Source organism: Eleutherodactylus coqui, chromosome 13, assembly GCF_035609145.1.
Source record: "Eleutherodactylus coqui strain aEleCoq1 chromosome 13, aEleCoq1.hap1, whole genome shotgun sequence".
NCBI lineage: Eukaryota > Metazoa > Chordata > Amphibia > Anura > Eleutherodactylidae > Eleutherodactylus > Eleutherodactylus coqui.
This window is the reverse complement of record NC_089849.1, coordinates 90,951,723-90,972,920: the sequence shown is the minus strand read 5'-3', so window position 1 is coordinate 90,972,920 and position 21,198 is coordinate 90,951,723. Positions and strand designations below refer to the sequence as shown.

Below are 21,198 nucleotides of genomic sequence, written 5' to 3'. Positions count from 1 at the left end.
TGCCGTTAGCGAGTATGCTCGCTCATCACTATTCCTTATCCCTGCTCCTTGCTTGCTGGCCAATTGTATAGTCAATTGGGCTTCATCTTCTCATTGAGAGTTTGCTATGTTTTCATCACGACTAGACAATCCGCTGTGAGCGAAGTACATCAGCCACACAAATCTCCCTGCTGTTCTAATAGTTTGCTACAATGTATCAGTGCAGGTAAAACATATCAGTCTGAGTTCTTATCACCCAATCGCCCCGAATCCAGTGGGACAGTCCCAAATTAAAGGGCTTGTCTAGCTGTTCTCGGAGGTCAGTGTATGTCCCACTTTCTCAAAGTTCGGCCACTTTGTCAGCTTAACGTAGCAGTTTGTTTCCAGCAGGAACTAAAAACAACCCTGCAGGAAAGCCAGGTAAAGGTGGGGGTGGCCCTTGCAGACGAGTACAGCCGATGGGGAGCCACTACGGTGACATGGCCCAGCACTCAGCCCCCCTGCACTGCCACCAACAGCTCATCTGATTGAGGAGAGAAGACAGTCTATAACTACGCCGTTTACAGTGTCTTATATTTATTTTAGCCCCAAAGTATGCACTAGGACTTATTTTAAGGGGATCTCTTATTTTGAATTGGCTGAGCGGCAGTGAACGATGGCCAAGGCTCAGCCACTTCAAAAATCCCTCCCCCACGCAACGATGGCTGTAATTAGCTGAGCGGCCGTGCTCAGCCAATCACAGCCATCGCATCACTCAATGAGTGTATGAATTGGCTGAGCGGTGGTTTGCGATGGCTACTGCTCAGCCACTTCAAAAATCTCTCCCCAGAAGAGATGGCTGTGATTGGCTGAGAGCCCGTTCAGCCAATCACAGGCAAGGCTTCCTGCATTTACTGTATGAATTGACTGAGCGGCAGTAAGTGATGGCCGCGGCTCAGCCAATTCAAAAATCCCTCCCCCACACAGAGATGGCTGTGATTGGCTGAGCACGGGCAGGATTTTTTATCGCTCACCGCTGCTCAGCCAATTTATATAGTCAATGGGCTAAGCGATGGCTGGCCACTCAGCCAATCACAGCCATCGCTGTGTGAGGGAGGGATTTTTGAATTGGCTGAGCCATGGCCATTGCTCACCGACACTAAGCCAATTCATACAGTAAATTATCAGCCAATCACAGCCATCGCTCAAAGAACCAATTACAGACATCGTTTCCTGGAGGCGGGATTTATGAATCCCGTCATCAGAAAGTGATGTTCTGTGAGCTCCGAGGACTATGGGAACTGCGTGGACCTCCGGAGAGAAGCGGGAGGGTCCTCGACGAGCTTTGAATGTAATGTATTACTTTCTGTTTATGTAGTGTAGCTAGGGCTTATTTTTGGGGTAGGGCTTATATTTCAAGCCAGCCCTCTTACCCCCCAAAAATCGGTGTAGGGCTTATTATCGGGTTAAGTCTTACTTTCAGGAAACATGGTAAGTTGCTACTGTCTCCTGCTTCATCGGTCTTATTTGCCTCTCTATGCTACTGCTCTGCAGTACTGGCACAACATCTGCCCGAACTGCCTTTGTTTTCTATTGACTGGCAGCTTATGTCATAAGTAGCCAGTCAATGGCAAGCAGGAACACATGTAACGTGGGATTGATAGACAGTGGTAGAGTGCAGATACAGTGTGTGGGGGGCACTAAAGGGCATCACTACTGTGAGGGGCACTAAGTGGGCATCTTTACTGTGTGTAGGGGCACTAAGGAAGCATTCTTTCTGTGTGGGGCACAAAGGGGACTTTTTAACTGTGTAGGATACTAAGGGGACTTAATTCAATGAGGGGCATCATTACTGCGAGGAAACAGTATTACTCTGTGGCACAAGGAGAGCATTATGAATGTGTGTGGGACACAGAGATTTATAATTACTGTGTGGGGGCACCAATACTGTTCATGACACAAGGGAAGGCACAATTATTGTGTAGGGGCATAAAGGGGACTGAGCGAGATTGGGCATGTATGGACAGGGATTTGACAGGGCTAGGGTTGTGGTTTACTGTAAAAATATTCAGCCACTAACACTTGCGTTGTCCTGTTTTTGTGCTTAATACTCGCCAATATAGGCAAATATGCATGATATATGTGTGTTTACTGTTTCCTGCATATTACGCATGGGAAAAATATGCTTATAATACGCAGACCACATATGCCCATGTGAGTGAGCCTTTATACTCAGACGTAGTTGTACATAACATAGACACAACCATTGTCATTCATATAGTGCTGTGCAAAGGGTGCCTTTGGTTGGCCCCATCTCCCTTCCATTATGTGTGGAGTAAGCCTACACAGAGTACCTCCTTACCACAAGTGATGGGTCCTCCTGTTTTGGGAAGGAACTAGAGATGAGCGAGCATACTCGCTAAGGACAATTACTCGATCGAGCATTGCCCTTAGCGAGTACCTGCCCGCTCGGAAGAAAAGATTCAGCTGCCGGCGGCGGGGGAGAGCGGGGAGGAACGGAGGGGAGATCTCTCTCTCCCTCTCTCCCCCCCGCTCCCCCCCGCTCACTGCCGTAACTCACCTGTCACCTGCGCCGGCAGCTGAACCTTTTCTTCCGAGCGGGGAGATACTCGCTAAGGATAATGCTCGGTCAAGTAATTGTCCTTAGCAAGTATGCTCGCTCATCTCTAGAAGGAACGTATATTGGCATCCTTATAAGAGAGCTACACTGTTTTCTGTATACACCCTTGCAATAAGTACCCAAGCTGGGTACTCATTTTACCAACCTCGGAAGGTTGAAAGGCTGAGTCAACCTTGAGCCGGCTACCTGAACCAAGCAGAAATTGAACACTCAACCTTCAGACTGTGAGAGCTTAGTACTACATACTGCTGCCTTAACTCTCTTTGCCACACGAGGCCCTAGAATTGAATACATTAGGACGGCACTTTAAAAGAAGGGGCTTATGTGAACACAATAGCTTACTCAATACCCAAGCGGAGGTGTGCCGCAGAAAGACTTCTCATCTCATCCTCCATCTCATCACCTGACTTGCAGTGTTCAGAGCATTTCTTAAAACTGTTGACAACACACAGTCTCTCCCCTCCACATGCCTAATTCTTGGGAAAGCAGGAAGTGGGGTTTGGCACAACTTACTGGCTGCCTTCTACAGGTTAATCTGATTTGAGGGGAAAACTAATTGCCTTGGACAGGGTCTCTAAAGACATATTTGACATATTTGCTGGGTAGCTTTTTTTGTCTTTTGTTTCTCCTTCCTTTTGTCTGCCGCCACTTCCAAAGTTAGAATGCATATCTACAAGGACATGGAAGAAAAACAGCGAGGGGGGCACCAAAATCCTTCTTAGTAAAGATGTAAGCATTTAAATCCAGAATATTGACCACTTGACTTCTGAACGTCTCAGAAATGCTTTGCGGAGAGATTGGTGCCTTCGATAGCTGTGCACTCTGCTCTCTTAACTCTTCAATTACTAAACAAGTTTCGCAAGATGAAGCAAAAATAGGAAAAGATTACCAGAAATGTGCACCAGAGTATTGCTACAACTCAGTATGCCACTTCACATTGAACTGTCCTTCTTCCAAATGCTGATCCCAATTTCCAAAATCATGGCATAGGAAAAGGGTATTTCAGCACTGAGGTCTGTTAAACAACTGTAGGTCTAAATGCATACTATCACTCTTTGGGAAGGGAAGCGTATCTGAGTGTTCAACAAGTTCTTTAAAATGTACCAAGTTCTCCTTATGCACTTATTTGTTGCTGTTTGCGCCCGGTTTCATCTTTCTAAGTTCTGATTTTTAGGTTGCTTTCCCCATTTTTCTGTTGTAATCCACTTTTAGGGAGGAAGCATGTAGCAAGCTTAGCATTCTGCCAGTAGTTTACTGTCCTGACTTTCTTGGCCTCACTTCCCATGCTGCACTGCACTGTCTCTTGTCCAATCACCAGGAGAGCAGTATCTGAATTCCCGGCCTTCTGCCTTCCCTAGATGTTTCTGGCATTTAGAAACATTCTGTCCGAATGGTTATTAAACCTACTATAATGTATATGTGTAATGTGTGCACACAAAAACACATATCTGCATTCTGTAACAGCAGGAATGGCAGAAACTCAGGAAATCATTATCACAGTGTCTGCAGATCTGTTAGCCTGCAGCCTGTGAGTGCAAGGGAGCTGCCTGTGAAGATAGCACCTCCCCTTATCGCTATGCTCTTTGTTATGGAAGCTCTGTACCTAACCATAGGAAGTGGATTGCAGAGAAGCTCGAGGGAAACCCCTAGTGGCAGCCACTTCAAACATAACATACGGTGGTAAAGCAACAAAATTTTTTATGCAAGTAAATTACAGAAATGATGAGACTAACACAAGCTAGTCGATGAGTGTAAGATGTCTGAAAATTTAGTGCTGTGGGGCTAGTTATATAAGAAGAGAGTTTTGGAGGGCTTAAAGGAGAGATGTCAGCTGTAGAACAGGGAAGGAACTTGTTATTTGTATAGCGCCAACTTATTCCGCAGCGCTTTTAGGTAACTTTTTAAAAATGTATTCCCCCTTAGGAAGCTGGGTTCGCATTTTACTGTCCTCGGAAAGATGAGTCAACCTTGAGCCAGCTACATGAACCATGCAGAGATTGAACCCGCAACCTTCAGGTCGTGAGCGAGAGCTTAGGACTGTATACTGCTGCCTTAATACTCTACGCCACACAAGCCTGATCTGATGTACATGTTGTAGTGGTGGTGGGGGGTGTCATAGAGTGTTGATACAATTGATGTAGGGTCTGTTCCTACAGGTTGGGCCTCTTCTGTGGCTAACTGAATTTGTCTACAACCTCCTAGCATTTGTACAAACTCTGCCTACTGGCAAATGACAAACACCAACACTCTACAAAGAACATACACTGAACTATTGTACATCACTAACAGTACACCACAATGCAGATAGGTGATTCCCCACTCACAAACACAAGACAGTTAAAGACCTCGGCTGACAAACGCAATACAAAAAGGATGGTATCTCTCATCTTCCAATAGTATCCGCTGGGAGGTTCTGGAAGATATTCTGAACTGCTTTTCATAGGCTAAACAGATTGTTCAAGAACTTGTGTCCACAAATCACAAGGAAGCAAAGTCAGAATATGACCAAAGCAAAAAGCAGGTGATAGCCCACTAGGTTGTACAAATATACGAAGACCATGATGAAATACGAAGACCATGACGACATCTCAGGCATGAAAATGTATGGCCAGCAGCTGGTTTATACTTACAGGTCACACGGACAAATAAGGACCAAAGTCATATCGATGCATTCAACTGGGTGATTTGCACGCACAATTTCTGTGCGTTGCGAGGTAATTGCACGTTATAGGAACCCATTATTTTAAATGGGTTAATTCACATGGGCGATTTTTCTCTTAAAGCGATGCTCCAAGCTGGTAAAGTCGAAGCATGTCCTATTTTTGGGTGATTCTGTTGAAGAATCACCCATTCTTCCCTATGGGAGAAAACAAAAATCACATTGCACTTGTGTGTAGATGGGATTTTCATGCAAGTGCAATGCGATTTTTTATTTTTACTATTGAAATAACGTGATTTTCACTCTTGTGTACTGCGATTTTATCACAAAATGCGTCGCACTCTCATAGAAAATTGCAATGATGTTGGGTCTATATCAAATTGGACTGAGATCGTACTCGCCCATGGGAAGGTACCCTAAGGCCTCATGTCCACGGGCAAAATAATAATTAAAATCCACAGTGGATCACCCGCATGTGGATCCGCACCCCGTAGGGATGCATTGACCACCCACGGGTAGATAAATACCCGCGGATGGTCAATAAAAGTGAATTAGAAAAAATATGGAGCATGAAAAAATCCGGACCATGCTCCATTTAGGTGCGGGTCTCCTGCGGGGACGGCTACCGCAGGCTTCTATTGAACCCCACCCGGGCTGAGCGGGGGGTTGCAGAGGGGAGTGGGGGGGGGGGAAGAGAGAGACCTCCCCCCTGTTGCCCACTGCTACCCCCGCTCCACCATGTCGCCTCCCGAATCTTTTCGTTCGAGTAGTCAGTTGCTCGGAAAAAGTGGTGCTCGAGTGCAAAATCGCCCTAAACGAGTACGTTCGCTCATCTCTACTAAGCATCTAATTTGAAAAATTCCGGAGCTAAATAAAATTTTAGTCCCCAAATGTCAATACATATATAATTATTCCCGACATTACCCCCACTGTATAAGTCACATCCAGAGCTTCCCTACCTCCCCTTGCAGTATAACTACATTCAGAGTTCAAACTAGTATAGTCAGATGCAGAAGAAAGCCAACTTATCCCTATGGCCATCCATAGTAATGAATAGAGCCCACCCATCCCCCCACTCTGCAGTCCATAGTAACAAATTGAGCCTTCTTAACCCCCCCCCCCCCCCCCACTATCCACAGTAATTAATTAATTATGCTCATTCTTCCCATCCAAGGTAATAAATTAAACCTGTCAACCCCTTCCACCCATTCTGATGGCGCCGTCCATAGTTATTAATTGACCTCCCCCACACAGTCCATAGTAATTGTCCTGATGTAGTCCCTCTGTTTGGACAGTACATAGGTCAGGGAGTAGGTAACCTAGCAGGTTTGTGAGGCACTGCTGCTAAACGCAGAAGAAATTTTTTTTTTTATAGATGCGCAGCACAGCAGCTAGATGCAAATGGTGACAAGAGTGAAAAAATCTTGTTGCCATTTGCAGAATCTTGAGCACATTAGCAACCATTTTTGTCACCACCTGGAGCCCTGTATATACAAAAAACCCCATCTCAAAATGGTAACTCCCCAGAACGTTGTAGTGTATAGCACATATACAGCCTACAGTCATACAGCCATTTGTTATAACCTCCATACACCTGGTTCTGACTTGTTAGTTCTCATCAGGACAAGATATGGAAACCATGGCCCTGTGATATCTGTACAGAATAACTGATGGACATTATGGTGGGATGAATGGAACCAAATATTTGTATATATAATAAGCCCCAAATATCCCACAACTCTACATTAGACTAAGAAGCTAAGATATGAGGAGCTGTTTGATGGTATCCTTACACTGTAGAACTGCTGTAGTCAGGTGACATACAGAGGGGCACTGTGGTCACCCCTACGTTTTGGTCCTTAACTAGAAAAACTTACATGTCTTTCTTTTATACCTTTCCTTCCTTCATAATGAGATCATGGCTTTGGATAAAACTGCACTAGGAGTGCGTTCACACGTTGCAGAAACACAGCTGTGGAGATTCGGTTGCGTTCCCTAAAACTGCAGCTGTGCTTCCAAGTTTAGTCTATGTTGAGCAATGATGACTAGATCATTTTTCTCATGCAACGGCCACCAAATCCTCATATCATAGGGTTTGTATGGAGAGCTGCTTACGGGCCAAGTCCAATACTTGGCTACTATAAACAACGTATAGTGGATACACTCTGAGTAGTTTGCGCTCTCTCAGCATAAGGCTATGATATGGATTTCCCCTTCGTATAACAGGGTAGGAAATAACATGGGAAGCAATATTGCCATATAAACGGAAATCCAGTAAGCAGAAACATGATCTGTATTTGATTTTTGACGTCTTTTCCTTCCATGTTGCGTATAGACTGGAGGACCTGCTGTGTAGTAAGCCTGTGATCAAATGCAAAAAGGGCTTCTCCTTTAGAGAAAATATTAGAAAATATTTAGCCGGACAGAAATGTTCATTTTGCAGGAGAAATGAGGAGATTATAGATTATTACTGCATTCTAATATCATCAAATGAACATCTGGGCTGTGTCAACAGGGAAAACTCAACAGAAAAGTTTTTTCCTCGGAGCTCCTGTGTTGTACATTGACTTACATAAAAAGGCCCTTTGTGACTCGGTGAGGTCCCGGCTCAGGTGTGCACCCTGCTGCCCCCAACAGCTTTAGCATGACTGTGAACGCAGGTAAGAGGCTGGAGCTAGAAAACATCCACATTGGATTGTCTGGTGAGGACAAAGGTAAAAAGTACCCTAAGCAGATGCAGAGGTGCAAGGCAGGATCCTGGACTACAACCCCAATTCCGAAAAAAGTGGGAAGTTATGTTAAGTGTAAAGAAAAAAAGAATGCAATGATTTGGAAATCTCATCTAACAGTAATTTATCCACAATCGAACTTATCAGAAGGGGAAAGTGGGACATTTTTCAATTTCATTGAAAAAAAAAAAATTAACTCGATTTAGAAATTGATGGCAGCAACGCATCTCACAAAAGTTGGGGCGGGGTCGTGTCTACCATTGTGTAGCATCACTTCTTCTTTATACAACAGTCTGTAAACATCTGGGAAGTGAGGAGAACAATTGCTGGAGTTTGGGGAGAGGAATGTTGTCCCATTCTTGTCTGATGGAGGATTCTAGCTGCTCAGCAGTCCTATGTTTTCTATTGGTGAAAGGTCTGGATTGCAGGCGGCCGGTTCAGCCCCCGGACTCCTCTTCTGTGAAGCCATGCTGTTGTGATGGGTGCACTATGTGGTTTAGCTTTGTCTTGCCTCAATATACTAGGCCTTCCCTGAAAGAGACGTTGTCTGGATGGGAGTATATGTTCCTCTAACACCTCTATATACTGCTCAGCATTGACAGTGCTTTTCAGGATGTGTAAGCTGCCCATGCCATAGGCACTAATGCAACCCCATACCATCAGAGATGCAGAACCTTGCGCTGATAAGCTAGATGCTCCCTCTCCTCTTGAGTCTGTAGGAGTCCATGGTTTCCAAAAGGAATTTCTAATTTTGATTCATCTGACCACAGAACAGTTTTCCGTTTTGCTTCAGTCCATTTTAAATGATTTTTGGCCCAGAGAAGATGCCAGCATTTCTGGACTGTGATGATATTTGGCTTCTTCTTTGCATGATAGACTTAACTTTCATTTGTTGATCACACAGCGAACTGTGTTCACAATGATTTCTGGGAGTATTCCTGAGCCCATGCAGTGATTTTGCATTACAGAATCATGCCTGTTTTTAATGCAGTCTGAGGGCCCATAGATCTCAAGCATCCGATATTGACCATCGGCCTTGCCCCTTGTACACATAAATTTCTCCAGATTCTCTGAATCCCTTGATGATATTGTACATAATGGAATATTCAAAGCTTTCGCAATTTTACGCTGACAACCATTTTTCTGAAATTGTTCCATAATTTCTAGATGCAGTTTTTCACAAATTGTTGAACCTCCAGCCATCTTTGCTTCTGAGAGACTTTGCCTCTCTAAGGCCTTATTTACATGATCGTATATATGCAGCCATTAAGCCGCATAAAAAAATCGTGACCCTCTGAAGCATTAGATTCCAATGTATTCATTCAAAAGAACAATTTTTGGCCATTTTTAAACATCATGACCGGAAAAAGAAGCACAGTAGCGTCCGAAAACAGGGACCAATTTTATACGCAGCGTCAAAAGATAGGTCTTGCCCTATCTTTTGCCAAGATACGCTGGAAACTCCTATAGACTTCTATGGGAGCTGGAAAAAAAGGGAGAGGGAGGGGGAGGGAGTTTAGCTGCGGCCAACACTGAGTAAAGAAGACAGATGACTCTTTGAGCATTAATAGTCATTCTGAGGGATTTCTGCGCTGCAGTGTATTTTTTCATCGATCCCCCGCAGCCACCTGTATGAATGGACAAGAAAATGCGGGTAAAGCTTGGGACTTGATCGTGGCTATGCTTCATTCATGCAATTTTGTAGCCACGATCGGCCGAGCTTAAAAACGCATAGTCGGGTGCAAGAGGCCTAATACGCTCTTTTTATACACGGTCGTGTGACTTAGTAGAAACTTGACCACCCCCCCCCCAGCTGCTTTTCAGTATTACTTCCTACTTTTTCAGCCTTTTGTTAACCCTGTTCCAACTTTTGTCAGATGTGTTGCTGCCATCAATTTCTAAATGAGTTAATTTTTTTAAATGAAATGGAAAAATCTCTCCCCTCCACCTTCTGATTTGTTCTGTAGTGAATACAATTTGTTACATGAGATTTTCATTTTTTTCCCCACAAACCCCCATATATCTCTGCTTCTACACCCTTTACCCTTTCTGTCCAAAGGCTCCTTCACCTTGATCAATCTTTCCTTCCTCCCCTCTCATAGCCCATATTGTGCACCCTTCATTCTCCCCTCTTATAGCCCTTATAGCCTTGTTATTCCATATACTTTTTGATACCCCTTAGCCTAGGGCTAGTTAGAGTGTAAGGTGAGTCAGAAATGCTATCTTTTCTCCTTAGGGAGAGCACCTAGACAGTGAGTGAGGGAGGAGACTTATAAGGCCATGCATGCTCCTCTGGGTAATATGCAAGTAAGCAAGATGGAACAATACCTCTGCAGCGCCATCTATTGGAAGGCAGCTTATTTTCAAGTAAATGTTAGACTCTTTAAACAAGCCTTGTAACAATACATTTGCTTTCAATTCCCAGTCATTGTTACAAGGCTTGTATAAAGAGTCTAACATTGACTTGCAGGAATGCTGCCTTCCAATAGATGGCGCTGTGGAGGTATTGTTCCATCTCCCTTATTTGCATGGCCCATATGTGAAATGTCAGTGAGTGAGAAGAAACCTTCCGTTGACATTACCTCCACATCACCTGCAACTCCATCTCTGCAGAACGCTCACAGCTACTGTACCAGCCACAAAGTCACAGCCCAAATCAACCAATCTAAACATGAAAGAAATCTCAGTGATCTGCATATCACTTTCAGTGTAGATCAGTCAATGCATAGTATCCTCGCTTCACTGGCAGACCATCTGCTGTTTCCGCAAGGTGATGGCCCTTTATGAAGGATGGGCAAAGCCTGGGCAATTAAAAGGGTATGGGCTTACCATAGAGGCAGCCACTGCAGCAGCTATACTGTGGAGTAAGGACCTCTGTTGTCCTCTCCTTGGCAGGTAATCAAGTAATAGCCAAGTTGGAAGTAACCTGATCCAAAAGTTGTTTCACTCTAAATGAAATAGCTGGTGCGAGGGGGTCTGTGAAAAAGCACCTGGACTTTCTATTCCAGGATGTGGGTATACATTTGGGCTATTAAGAACGAAAAAAGAGTTCTTCGTTCCTTCCACTCCATCTCCCTACTCTTCACGGCAGCCATGTGCAATACTCAGCAGGGAGCAAAGATGGGCACTGGAGAAAGCTCCTCCAACTTGCCAACACCCAGATGTGAAGGGAACCTCTGCACCCCCAATAGATATACTGCAGTTGCTAACGAGATATTAGGCAGTAAACACATTGGGGCAGATTGACTAATACTGTCTAATAGATAGTACAAACGTAGACTAGACAGCCGTTAAATGAGGCAGATTTATAACAGTGACTCTGCTGAATGGTAAATCTGGCCAACGTTCTGGTCTAACTGTATACCACCCATTAGTTAGCTTAGTTTCCAAGAAAAATTAAGCCAAAATTTGGCACAATTGTTGGCAATGTCATATTAAGTCCACACCCCCTTTTCACGAGGCCACACCCCTTTGTCAGATGAGACATAAAAAGTATCCAAAAGTCTTTAAAAACGCATGATAAATGTGGCACAAACCATTTAAGATGGCTTTTTGGGGCAATTTGATCCAGAAAACTTGAATTTTCAATAGTACATCTTCCCTATGGTCATACGCCTACTAGTGTTCTTCAGGGTCGGGACACAAACTGCCCCAAATACCTAGACCTTCAGAACAAGCTAGGGAGTGATTATTTTGTGACTATCCAAATTAGTGTGATGCAGCAGATGCCTTATAAGCCTTGTGGCGAGGAGCCCACCCACGCTACTATGGTCATAGATCCTCATCACTACAGGCCAAAGCAATAGGCAATAATCAGGGATTTGTCAGCCTCCTTTGGTCTCCTGTCACCTCCTACCCCATGAGCTCTGCTCTTGATTTATGTCGTCAAGGTACATCAAGGCTGCAGAGATCTCACACCAGACATGGTCCTAGACTTCATTTCGGTAGAGGTATGTTTGGCTCCTCCGGTTTTGTGGCTCGCTGCCAGAAAATATCTAGCTGTTGAGAACTGTTCAACCGCTGTTTTACCTCAAAGGATTTGGGCTGAATTAACCCCTTTGCAGACATTCCTGAGCAAACAATACAGCAAATTAGTGATGATGCATTAAATATGTTGGTACTAAATGCTCAATAATCATACATTAGAAGATTAATAGAAAAGGATTCACCCCTTGAACTTTTTCCATAGTTTGGAGTGGGGAATCAAAGCTAATTCACTTCGGCCTTTTTTGACACTGCTTAAAACAGAAAAAAACATCTCTACCAGTTAATCTACAGTACATAACATTATAATGATTGAACACAAACAACTGCAAAACTATTAACCCCCTCAGCTCAGTACTAGGTAGAGCTAACTTTGACTTCATTTACAGGCAGGGGCGTAACTAAAGGCTCAGGGGCCCAGGTGCAAAAGTTCAGCTGGACGCCCCTCCCTCCTTCTGTACACATACCCAGAGTCATAACTTGAAGATTCGGGGCCCCAATGTAAAACCTGTAACAGGGCCCCGAAACTATAATGCTTTATTCATAGTACTGGGCTCCCGACATGGAGAAGAGAGGCCTTATGGGCCCCCTAAGGCTCCTGGGCCCGGGTGCAACCGCATCCCCTGCATCCCCTATAGTTACGCGCCTGTTTACAGGCCTTGGTCTACAGGGATAGGACAATGCATGGGAAGCGTGTGAACAGTTATACTCAGGTATGCAAGACTACAGATTGTTCATCGCATTGCATTTTAAGCCCTACCTTGCCCACTCCAAGGCATCAATTTTGCTTTTAAGGCATTTTTTAAACTTTTCTTTGGCTTTATAGTTTGGGTCATTGACTTACTGGAAAATAATTTGATTCCCATGAAGCAGTTCTTTTGCAGACTGCAGCAGGTTTTCCTCCAGGATTTCTAGTTATTCTGTTGCATTCAGTCAAACTTTTACCCTAACAAGGTACAGCTGGAAGGCTTTATTTTTACATTCTTGCATAAAGCTTCCACCTGGGCAAGTGTTGTATGTACAACCATCTCAGCAATAAAAATATGTAACTCTTCCAGAGTTTTCATAGGTCTCATGGTGGGCTCCATTAATGGTCTTCTGGTACACCAGAAGCTGAATGTATAGGGTATAATGCCAAAAGGGTCACCTTTTAAAAAAAATTGTTTTAAAAAACGTTGTTGACTACAGTTTTCGAAAAACATACTGTGTGGTATATGATCAATGGGTGACATACGCACCTGTATGGCATATAGTTATATACTGCAGGTTTGGGCTGTACTGTCAGCCCAAACACTGGAAAATCTTCTCTCTAGATGGAGCATAAAGTAAAAACTAGATGTGAGCCCAATAGGGTAAGTTTTGTAATAGTAATATATCTACATCAGTAGTAGTCGCTCCCTCAGAGCTAAATTAGTGATCACAACTGCACCATGTAAATACCCCCCTCCCTTTAAGGTGAAATCCCTTTAATGTGATAGAATAATATTGCCCAATTACCGTGAGTTAGTATATTGGTGTCCAGATGCAATGAACCCTGATGTTTGCTCCAAGTCTTACTTTGCTATATGGGTAATAGAACACCCCAGATATTAAAGACTGATTACTTTATAGAAGGTCTTTCATACTCCTTAATCATCCCAAATATCTGGTCACCCAAATCAGACAGCCACGCACACCTCTGCACTCGACTGCTAGGATATGGAAGTTGGCATCTGGCCCCCAGCTCTGTATCATGGACTTCTAGGTGCATGCAACTGTGGAGGTAACAGAGGAGAACTAGTAGTGGACTTTGTCTCCAAGTTGGGGACACTAATGTAAAGGGTCTTGTCCTGTGATGGTTCCCTTTAAGACATTTCTCTCCATGACCCCACGATCTTTAGGGCAACATACTTCCCAACATCTTCTCCCACTTTACTCCAGATCTAACAAAACTCCGAGGGTCAGTCAGTTCAGTTCCATCTCTGACAGATGAGATGGCTGTTTACTCATTGCTGTTCTATACCACTTGTTCCCAATGAAGCTGATAGCAGCCGTCTGTTTTCCTCCCAACTCTCTAAACAGATTTGCCAGATGACCAATCGTAATGAAACTGAAGGAAAATTAGTGAACAGACTAGATATATTATAACAAAGTTACCAGAGGAGCTTATCACAGATCCAAAAACATGGAAGGGTAAATGTACTGAAAAATCCAGAATAAGTCGCTGCACTTTGGGCAATAAGATTACTAAGTTTTTCTGCTACTTTTCTTCCTGAAGGTATGAGGGCAATGTAGGGACAGATAACCTGCAATGAATATGAACCCTCCAACAGCACCCAAATACCAAATCAATACGGCACTATTTAGTGATGTACATGAGGCCTAGATGTCCGCTCTGGATGGTTGGTCATGTGTGGAGTCCAAGGTTCCATCCATAGGAATGCATGCAGCTGCAACGTGCTGGCAGGGTCAAGCTGCATTTAATTGCATTTAGGTGATCAACTGCTGAAAGTCAGAAGCTCCCAGTAGGCAATCCACCCCATTTATTGCTTCAGTTGGGGTCCAAATCCTACTACCAGACCTTTTGCTCCTGGACCTAGCAGGACCGCAGTCTATTTCACCAGTTTATTGATGGGAGTTGGGTAATGTTGAGCCTATGAACATTATCTCATCATACAGTGCTGACCTGTGTAGCCAACATAGCCGTAGCCTTGGCCCTAAGAGAATCGCTCACTTGTCGGAATCACTTGGTTGCTCATCTAATACCGTGTCAGCCCGTGTAAACAGGCAGTCCCTCATCTATGAGCGACTGCCTGTTTCCTCTGAATAGAAGCAGGTGGCTGGAAGAGATCCCCGACACACTCTGCTTCCGTTCATTGAGTGACCATTAGGACGCCTATCTGGCTCTTAAGTGCCTAACAGTCGTCTCATATAATAGTACCCTAACATGGATATGACTATTGAGAATAATAAGTCTTCTCTATGATGCTTCCCAACCGCTATAGCAGATGGGCAGGGTAGGTGCAAAGACACATCGACTGTAGTTGTGGAGAGACAGATGTAGACCTGCAGTGGAGTGTCTGGTCCCCGAAGATCTACTCTATCATAAAAGACAATAAAAATATCACTTTTTGCAAGCCGTCAAATTTTTTGAGTTATACTGTGAAAGTTGTGAAAAAGTCGTAAATGTGAATTTAAAATAAGTGTTTACTATAAATATTTTATGGACGCTATAAGACCTAACTGCCTGTGAGACAGCAGCGAAACGTGTTCATAAACTTTTATGTACTGTGCATGTCTTTCTTTTCCTCTCTTATGCAAAAGCGATAGAAGTCGGCAAAGCTAAAAATGGATTCTTGTTTGTTTTGGGGGTTTTTTTGTTTCTTTTCACTTATTTATAGGGACAAACTGAAGCCTAAACAAATGTATCCCGTTCCATCGATTTGCCCTAACATATAATCATATTAATGGGATATCTTCTCACACTTCTTGATTTTTCTAGCAGGACTAGGTGATACCCTGTTTCCCTGAAAATAAGACATAGCATGATTTTCCAGAATTTTTGAGGATGCAAAATGATTTTTCAGGCTTTTTGAGGATGCTTGAAATATAAGCCCTACTCCAAAATTGAGCCCTGCTGACAGTTAATTAAAAAAGTCAATTTAAATAGTGTCCAGGCAGCTATACATGTAAAAACGTTAAACCTTTTTGAACAAAAATTAATATAAGACACTGTCTTATTTTCTGGGAAACACCGTAGCTCCGTGTAATACAACATATAGATACAAATGTGGCCATAAACAAGACTGACTGCAGGCATATGAACAAGTATCATATACCAGAATATAAAGGCAAATGCTACAATTAGTGTGAGCACCAGTACGTATCCCAGATGTAACAATGTATATATATCACACAGGGAAGACACATTTTGATGCTGGTAGCAGTTATAATCACTGTGTATCTGCTGTATACTGAAAGCAACTTTGGCTATTAAATAGTAAAAGAAAAGAGAACATACAGCACCCCACCCAAACATAAACAGCAAGCATGAAAGTGTGAATGGAATATTAATAAAGGTATGGAAAGCATTAAGCCTGCTAGTACCCAGAGTACTGCACACAGCGCGCATCTCACGGGGGCCGCTCCTGCATCATTTTTATTGATGAGTATTACTATAGATATATATATATATATATATATTAGTAATGCTTATCTAATACAGTACACTTTATGTGGTTCATCGAACAGTGTGCATAAATGCCCATTAGGTTGCATACCTTGGTTTGGGATGTTATATCAATTCCTCAATCTAATCTATGATAGTATGAAGATACATACTGATCCACACAATACAGCAAAAACAATAGTAAAAATTCTTCAAGAATTAAGATCACATTCGAAAGTAGCCCAGAACTCACTGCTTTACTAAGTTATAAAACATAATTAAAGCAATCATAATGAATCTCTAATCACTTCTAATGAAAATCGACCAGCAGCTTTTTCTCCCTTTTGATAATCGCGCTCCATATCTCAGTGAATTTCCTATATATAGATTATAATTGCAAGGCCTGGCCTGCTCGCCCCCCGCCTATTAATGTATCTGGGTGGTATTGTATATATAAGTTTAATTTTTTAAAAAGTTGATGTAATGCTAAAACTTTTAAAAATGTAATTAACATAAATGGACTCCTCCCACTATACAACTTTTGCGTAAGTCCTCTAAGTATAGCATAATTTGAATATTTAGAGAAAAGCAGGGATGACAGGTAATTATGATTATTTTCATCTACCGTGTCACTTATGGTGATAGATGTAACGAATCTATGTGGTAAATGGAGGAGTGCGCTCCTGCTTTGCTTTCTGACTATGGGAATAACAGAGTTAGGGAATTCAGGAATATGACTTATCCAATATGCCTGAAGAAGTTTTTCTCTAGAACTTTTTTCATTTGCTCAATGGACTAAACAATGTATAAGGTAATTCAAAAATGGTTGACAAAAAATAGCTGAAAAAGTTACTTTCTCTATTTACAATGTGTTACAATATTTCTTAGCAGCGCTCCACACAGTGACCAGAGAAGGAGACTATAGGAGGACATGTATGTGGGATACACGTAACCCGAAGGGAAAACCTTAGTGTACATCAAAGCAGGTTATTTGCTACATTGTGGTGTAATAGGTTACTTTATAGACCCTCATAATTAGGAATAGATACATGAAAAGCTACAGTTTGACTGAAATAGGAAGAAAGACAGAAACAAGGAAAGAAAGAAAGAGCGAACGAAAGAAGGAAAGAACGAAAGAGAGAACGAAAGAAGGAAAGAACGAAAGAAGGAAAGATAGAGAAAGCAATATATCCATAGATAGGTAGACTCTGATGTCTACCTACCTTCTATCCATCTATCTAATGTAGACCTACCTTCTATCTATGTAACATCAGTCTAAACATTTTGAATTGGAAATGACCAAAAAATTGAAAATTGAATCTACTTTTTTTTTAACCGGATCGGCTGAAATATCACAAAGTAACATTCCTTTTTCTAAAATAATCTGACATCATAGCAGAGTTTATTCACCATCCTGCATAGAGTTTAGCAACGGACAATATACCTCTATATAGTTGTATCGCGTCTTTACTAGTCTTCGCTGCAATATAACCCAGCTCACTCAGGCAATAAAAAGTATCACTTGCACTGCAATTTTCTCCATGGGCTCATTAACTAATTAACTAACCATGGAGCAATTCCAGGAGAAATTTCAGCTGTCCAGGCAGCGTTTTAAAAGAAAGTTTGGGCCAAATTAGGAATCGGTCGCGTGTTGACAGGGATAGCGATTCACTATGACCTCATTGGGAAATTCGGTGGAAGACATCCAATGAGATTTTAATTTATCTGAAACTGCAAATACTAGATAAGAAGTCAGGGGGGCATCATAATAACAAGGTTTAGGTTTTATTGTAACTTCTGTGGTTTTCGGTTTCGACTTTTTGCCTTCATGTTGCTAGGCAGATTTCAGAACAAATATTAGTTCTGTTATATGTTTAGATTGTTGAGGGCTATTTTAAATATATATATATACAGCCAATATATGGACAACTACATAAACATGCACTTTGTTCAAGTTACAAAAGCTTGGTCAGCTGTACAGGCCAACAATACGAAGAAGAGAAAATGGGTCAATACAGACTGTCAAATCACTTTCTGTATCCAAGCCTGACCCCAAAAAGAACATGCGACACAGACTTCAGTTGTGAGTCTGTAGACAACGCTGATCTGACACAATTTTGTGCAGTTGTCCACCATCTTTTACCACTTTTAATTCTCCCTCATGATCCCTACAACTCAACTGAGTGAACTGAAAGTTGCGTCTACTCACCCACACACTCATTGGCCTCTCTTGCTGTTGCTCGCTGCCAAGGTCTGTCGTAGTGGAAAGGTTTGCAACGGTCACACTCGGGTCCAGCAGTGTTGTGCTTGCAGTCGCACACCAGATTGTCGTCTCTGTCCTTGACGCATCTTGAGGCATGTCCATTGCACTTACACCTACCCCCGACTTGAAGGTCGGAAACAGCATAAAAGTAAGAGTCTCTGGCCAATTCTGAATCATCTTCATTCTCATCCCCAAAAGTGTGAAGACGGCTAAATACTACTTTGATATCAGTGGCTGTCACCCAGTCTTGAAGGACTGGAGAGTTGTCAAAGTCATGTGCTGAGGGTCTACCATCCAAGGTGCTGAAGGCTATCAAGCCTCCAGAGAGAGGGTGCATATCTGTATGAGAGTCTGTGCAGATAGCCTCTTGCTCATTCTGCTTCGTAATGACTGCTTTATTGGGTTTATTGTACATTTTTTTACATTGGGTTGAGTAGAACTGAAATGGTACCCAAGACTTCCCATAGTCCATAGACTTGAAGATTGCCATGGATTCCGGTCTTGGAGAACAGAACTGAAGACTCACATAGGTCACCTCAAACTTTTTCCCTAAGGACAGGGTTAGGGTAACGTTGTGAGGATACTGAATATAGTTCTCCGATTGCCAGCAGGTAAGGTTGTGGGGGTTGTTTAGATCAGTTAGAAAAGAGGGTGGATGAGCTTTTTTAGGGTCCGAGGCATTGCAAAAATGACAGTTCCTGAATCTATCCTCCCCTTTCTCCGTTACCACACAATACCTGGATGGGTTCTTCCCGCAGGTGCTTGATACTTTGACTTCCTTCCCAAAGGCTGAGTTTACAAAGTCCGGGATACATCTCCTAGGGTTCCCATTTTCATCGTAGCATGGATCAGGCTGCGGCGTCTGGATGGAAAACATGTTCATCCCATATCCTCCTCTACTTTCTTGAGCGGTACAGGACAAAGAGACTAACACGAACAGCAAAATCTGCCCTCTCAGCATCATCTTCAAGTCAGCTTAACCCTGCGTTGACCACAGATCCTTCCACTGGCCTCTACTCCTAGCAAAAATGAAGGCAAACACAGAAAGAAGAAAAAAAAAAAAGAAAATAATAATATAAAATATTTTAGTCACCTAGGAGTTACTAAAAACAGATGGTAAAAATAGCTGAAATAGACTAGCAACCAAAATCAAACAGAGATGACATCATTCAGCAGAAAGAATCCACAAAAAGTCACAATTTCAAAGACATCCTGCAAAAGTTTTTATCTGCAAAAGCGAGCATGATATAACACAAGGCTAAATGAGAACATAAAACGCCTGTCCAAAAAAAAAAAAAAAGACCATAAATTAAAAACAAAAAATCTAAATATGTATAAAAACAGAGGCTGGATATATATGAGGGCTTTAGGATGAGATGCAAATGTTACACCTTCTTTTGCTGAAGCGAAGGTTCTTACCTAGCATTCTGCAATTAAAGAGTAAGTACAGAAAAAAATGCACTACCTTAGAATTAAATTAAGAGACGGCACAAATAAGGGGGTACAAAAAGTTCAAAAAGTAAAAGCTGCGCTCTACAAAAAAAATTAAGTCTGAAGGTTTGGTGGCTACTCGGGGCAGACTGTGCAGCAAGAGGTGCTTGAGCTTTGGAGACTGAGGATGATGAGAAGCGTCAGCCAATCTGCAGAGTGAGTCCTCACATCCTTCTGCACAGATGAGAAGTTTTTGGTGGCTGTCTTTCCCTGTCTTGCTATAGAAAGTGAATGAAGCTCTCAGACTGTTTGGCTTGAGGTCATCTCAAGGAATGACATTGCATTAGGGGGAATTACAACGACACCCACTGGTAGAAGAACATTGGACAGAGGAAGCTGCAAGCGATTGATTCACATGCAGAAGAAGAAGAGGAGGGGAGAGGAGGTGAAAAAGAAGAGGGGGGGAGAAGTTGGAGGATAGAGGCAGGGAGCGGAGTAAGGGGAGGCTTGTTTTAGCCAAGGGAAAGTGTGAGACAGAAGGGGACAGGGAGAGCCTGATGATAAAGTGAGCGCCAAAAGTAAGAGGTCAACTAAGAAGAAAAGGTGAGATGATAGAGTGATGGGACAGACAGGAAAGGACTGAGAAAGTCCCAGGAGTGAGACGACGTAGCATAGGATTTGAAGAAATGAAGAGTATACAGTGGACCTAAGGAAAGAGTTAACTGGGATATGCGGCATGCAGCAAGGTAGACCATGTCTTGTAGCGGCTGCCGGCATTAGAACCTGTTGGGTTTGTCTTAGCAGAGATTGAAGGCATGCATGCTTGGAAGAAAAAAAGGGTAACGTCTTACCAGGAGCTGCAACTATCTTAATCGAGGCCATAGGCTGTGATTGTGTTGGTAGAGGCTGCATGGAATTAGGCGCTAGGTAGAAGCTGCATGGACAGAGGTGAAGTAGTTGCTGCAAGGGTTGGGGCTGCTGGTCTTCATAGTGCCTGCTGTATACCGCTGCAGGGGGAACTTGTTTCCTGCATGGATCTGAGGAGGTGTGAAGCATGACAGGGGCTGCTTCCAGCAAGGAGAGCGGCTGAAGGGATTGCAAGGTCTATTAATGAATGAAGTTAGATGAGGCGGTAGGTGCTGGCGGGTAATGCATGGGGCGAGAGGGGTCTTTATAGAGACTTTAGAGTGTCTGCTGTGTAAGAGAGTGCCCATCCAGCTAGAGACTACCAGGCTATAGAAGAGACAGATGTCTCACCTGCACTGCGCCTACAGAGGATGTGGGGGAGGTTGTAATCATGCCAAGAACACGGTCACTGCTAGAGAGAGTCGGACCGTATATTAATGAGAACACTGGACTTAAAGTGGCCTGGAGGAACGAAGATGG

The 21,198-nt window shown here is 43.0% G+C and overlaps 1 protein-coding gene across 4 annotated transcripts in view; it reads right to left on the bottom strand.

The window, feature by feature from the left end:
* Positions 1-20,825, bottom strand: part of NTN1 (netrin 1) — an 87,629-nt gene extending 66,804 nt beyond the window's left edge. The window contains exons 1-2 of one of the 4 annotated variants that reach the window (XM_066586184.1): positions 20,664-20,825; positions 18,328-19,400 (exon numbers count right to left, since the gene is read on the bottom strand). In XM_066586184.1, coding sequence (XP_066442281.1) covers positions 18,328-19,345 — 1,018 coding nt within the window. In that variant the 5' untranslated portion in view covers positions 19,346-19,400; positions 20,664-20,825. Of the gene's footprint in view, positions 1-18,327; positions 19,401-19,800; positions 20,159-20,663 lie in introns of those variants that run through there. The other 3 variants (XM_066586182.1, XM_066586183.1, XM_066586185.1) reach the window with 3 other exon arrangements.
* Positions 20,826-21,198: the final 373 nt, after the last annotated feature.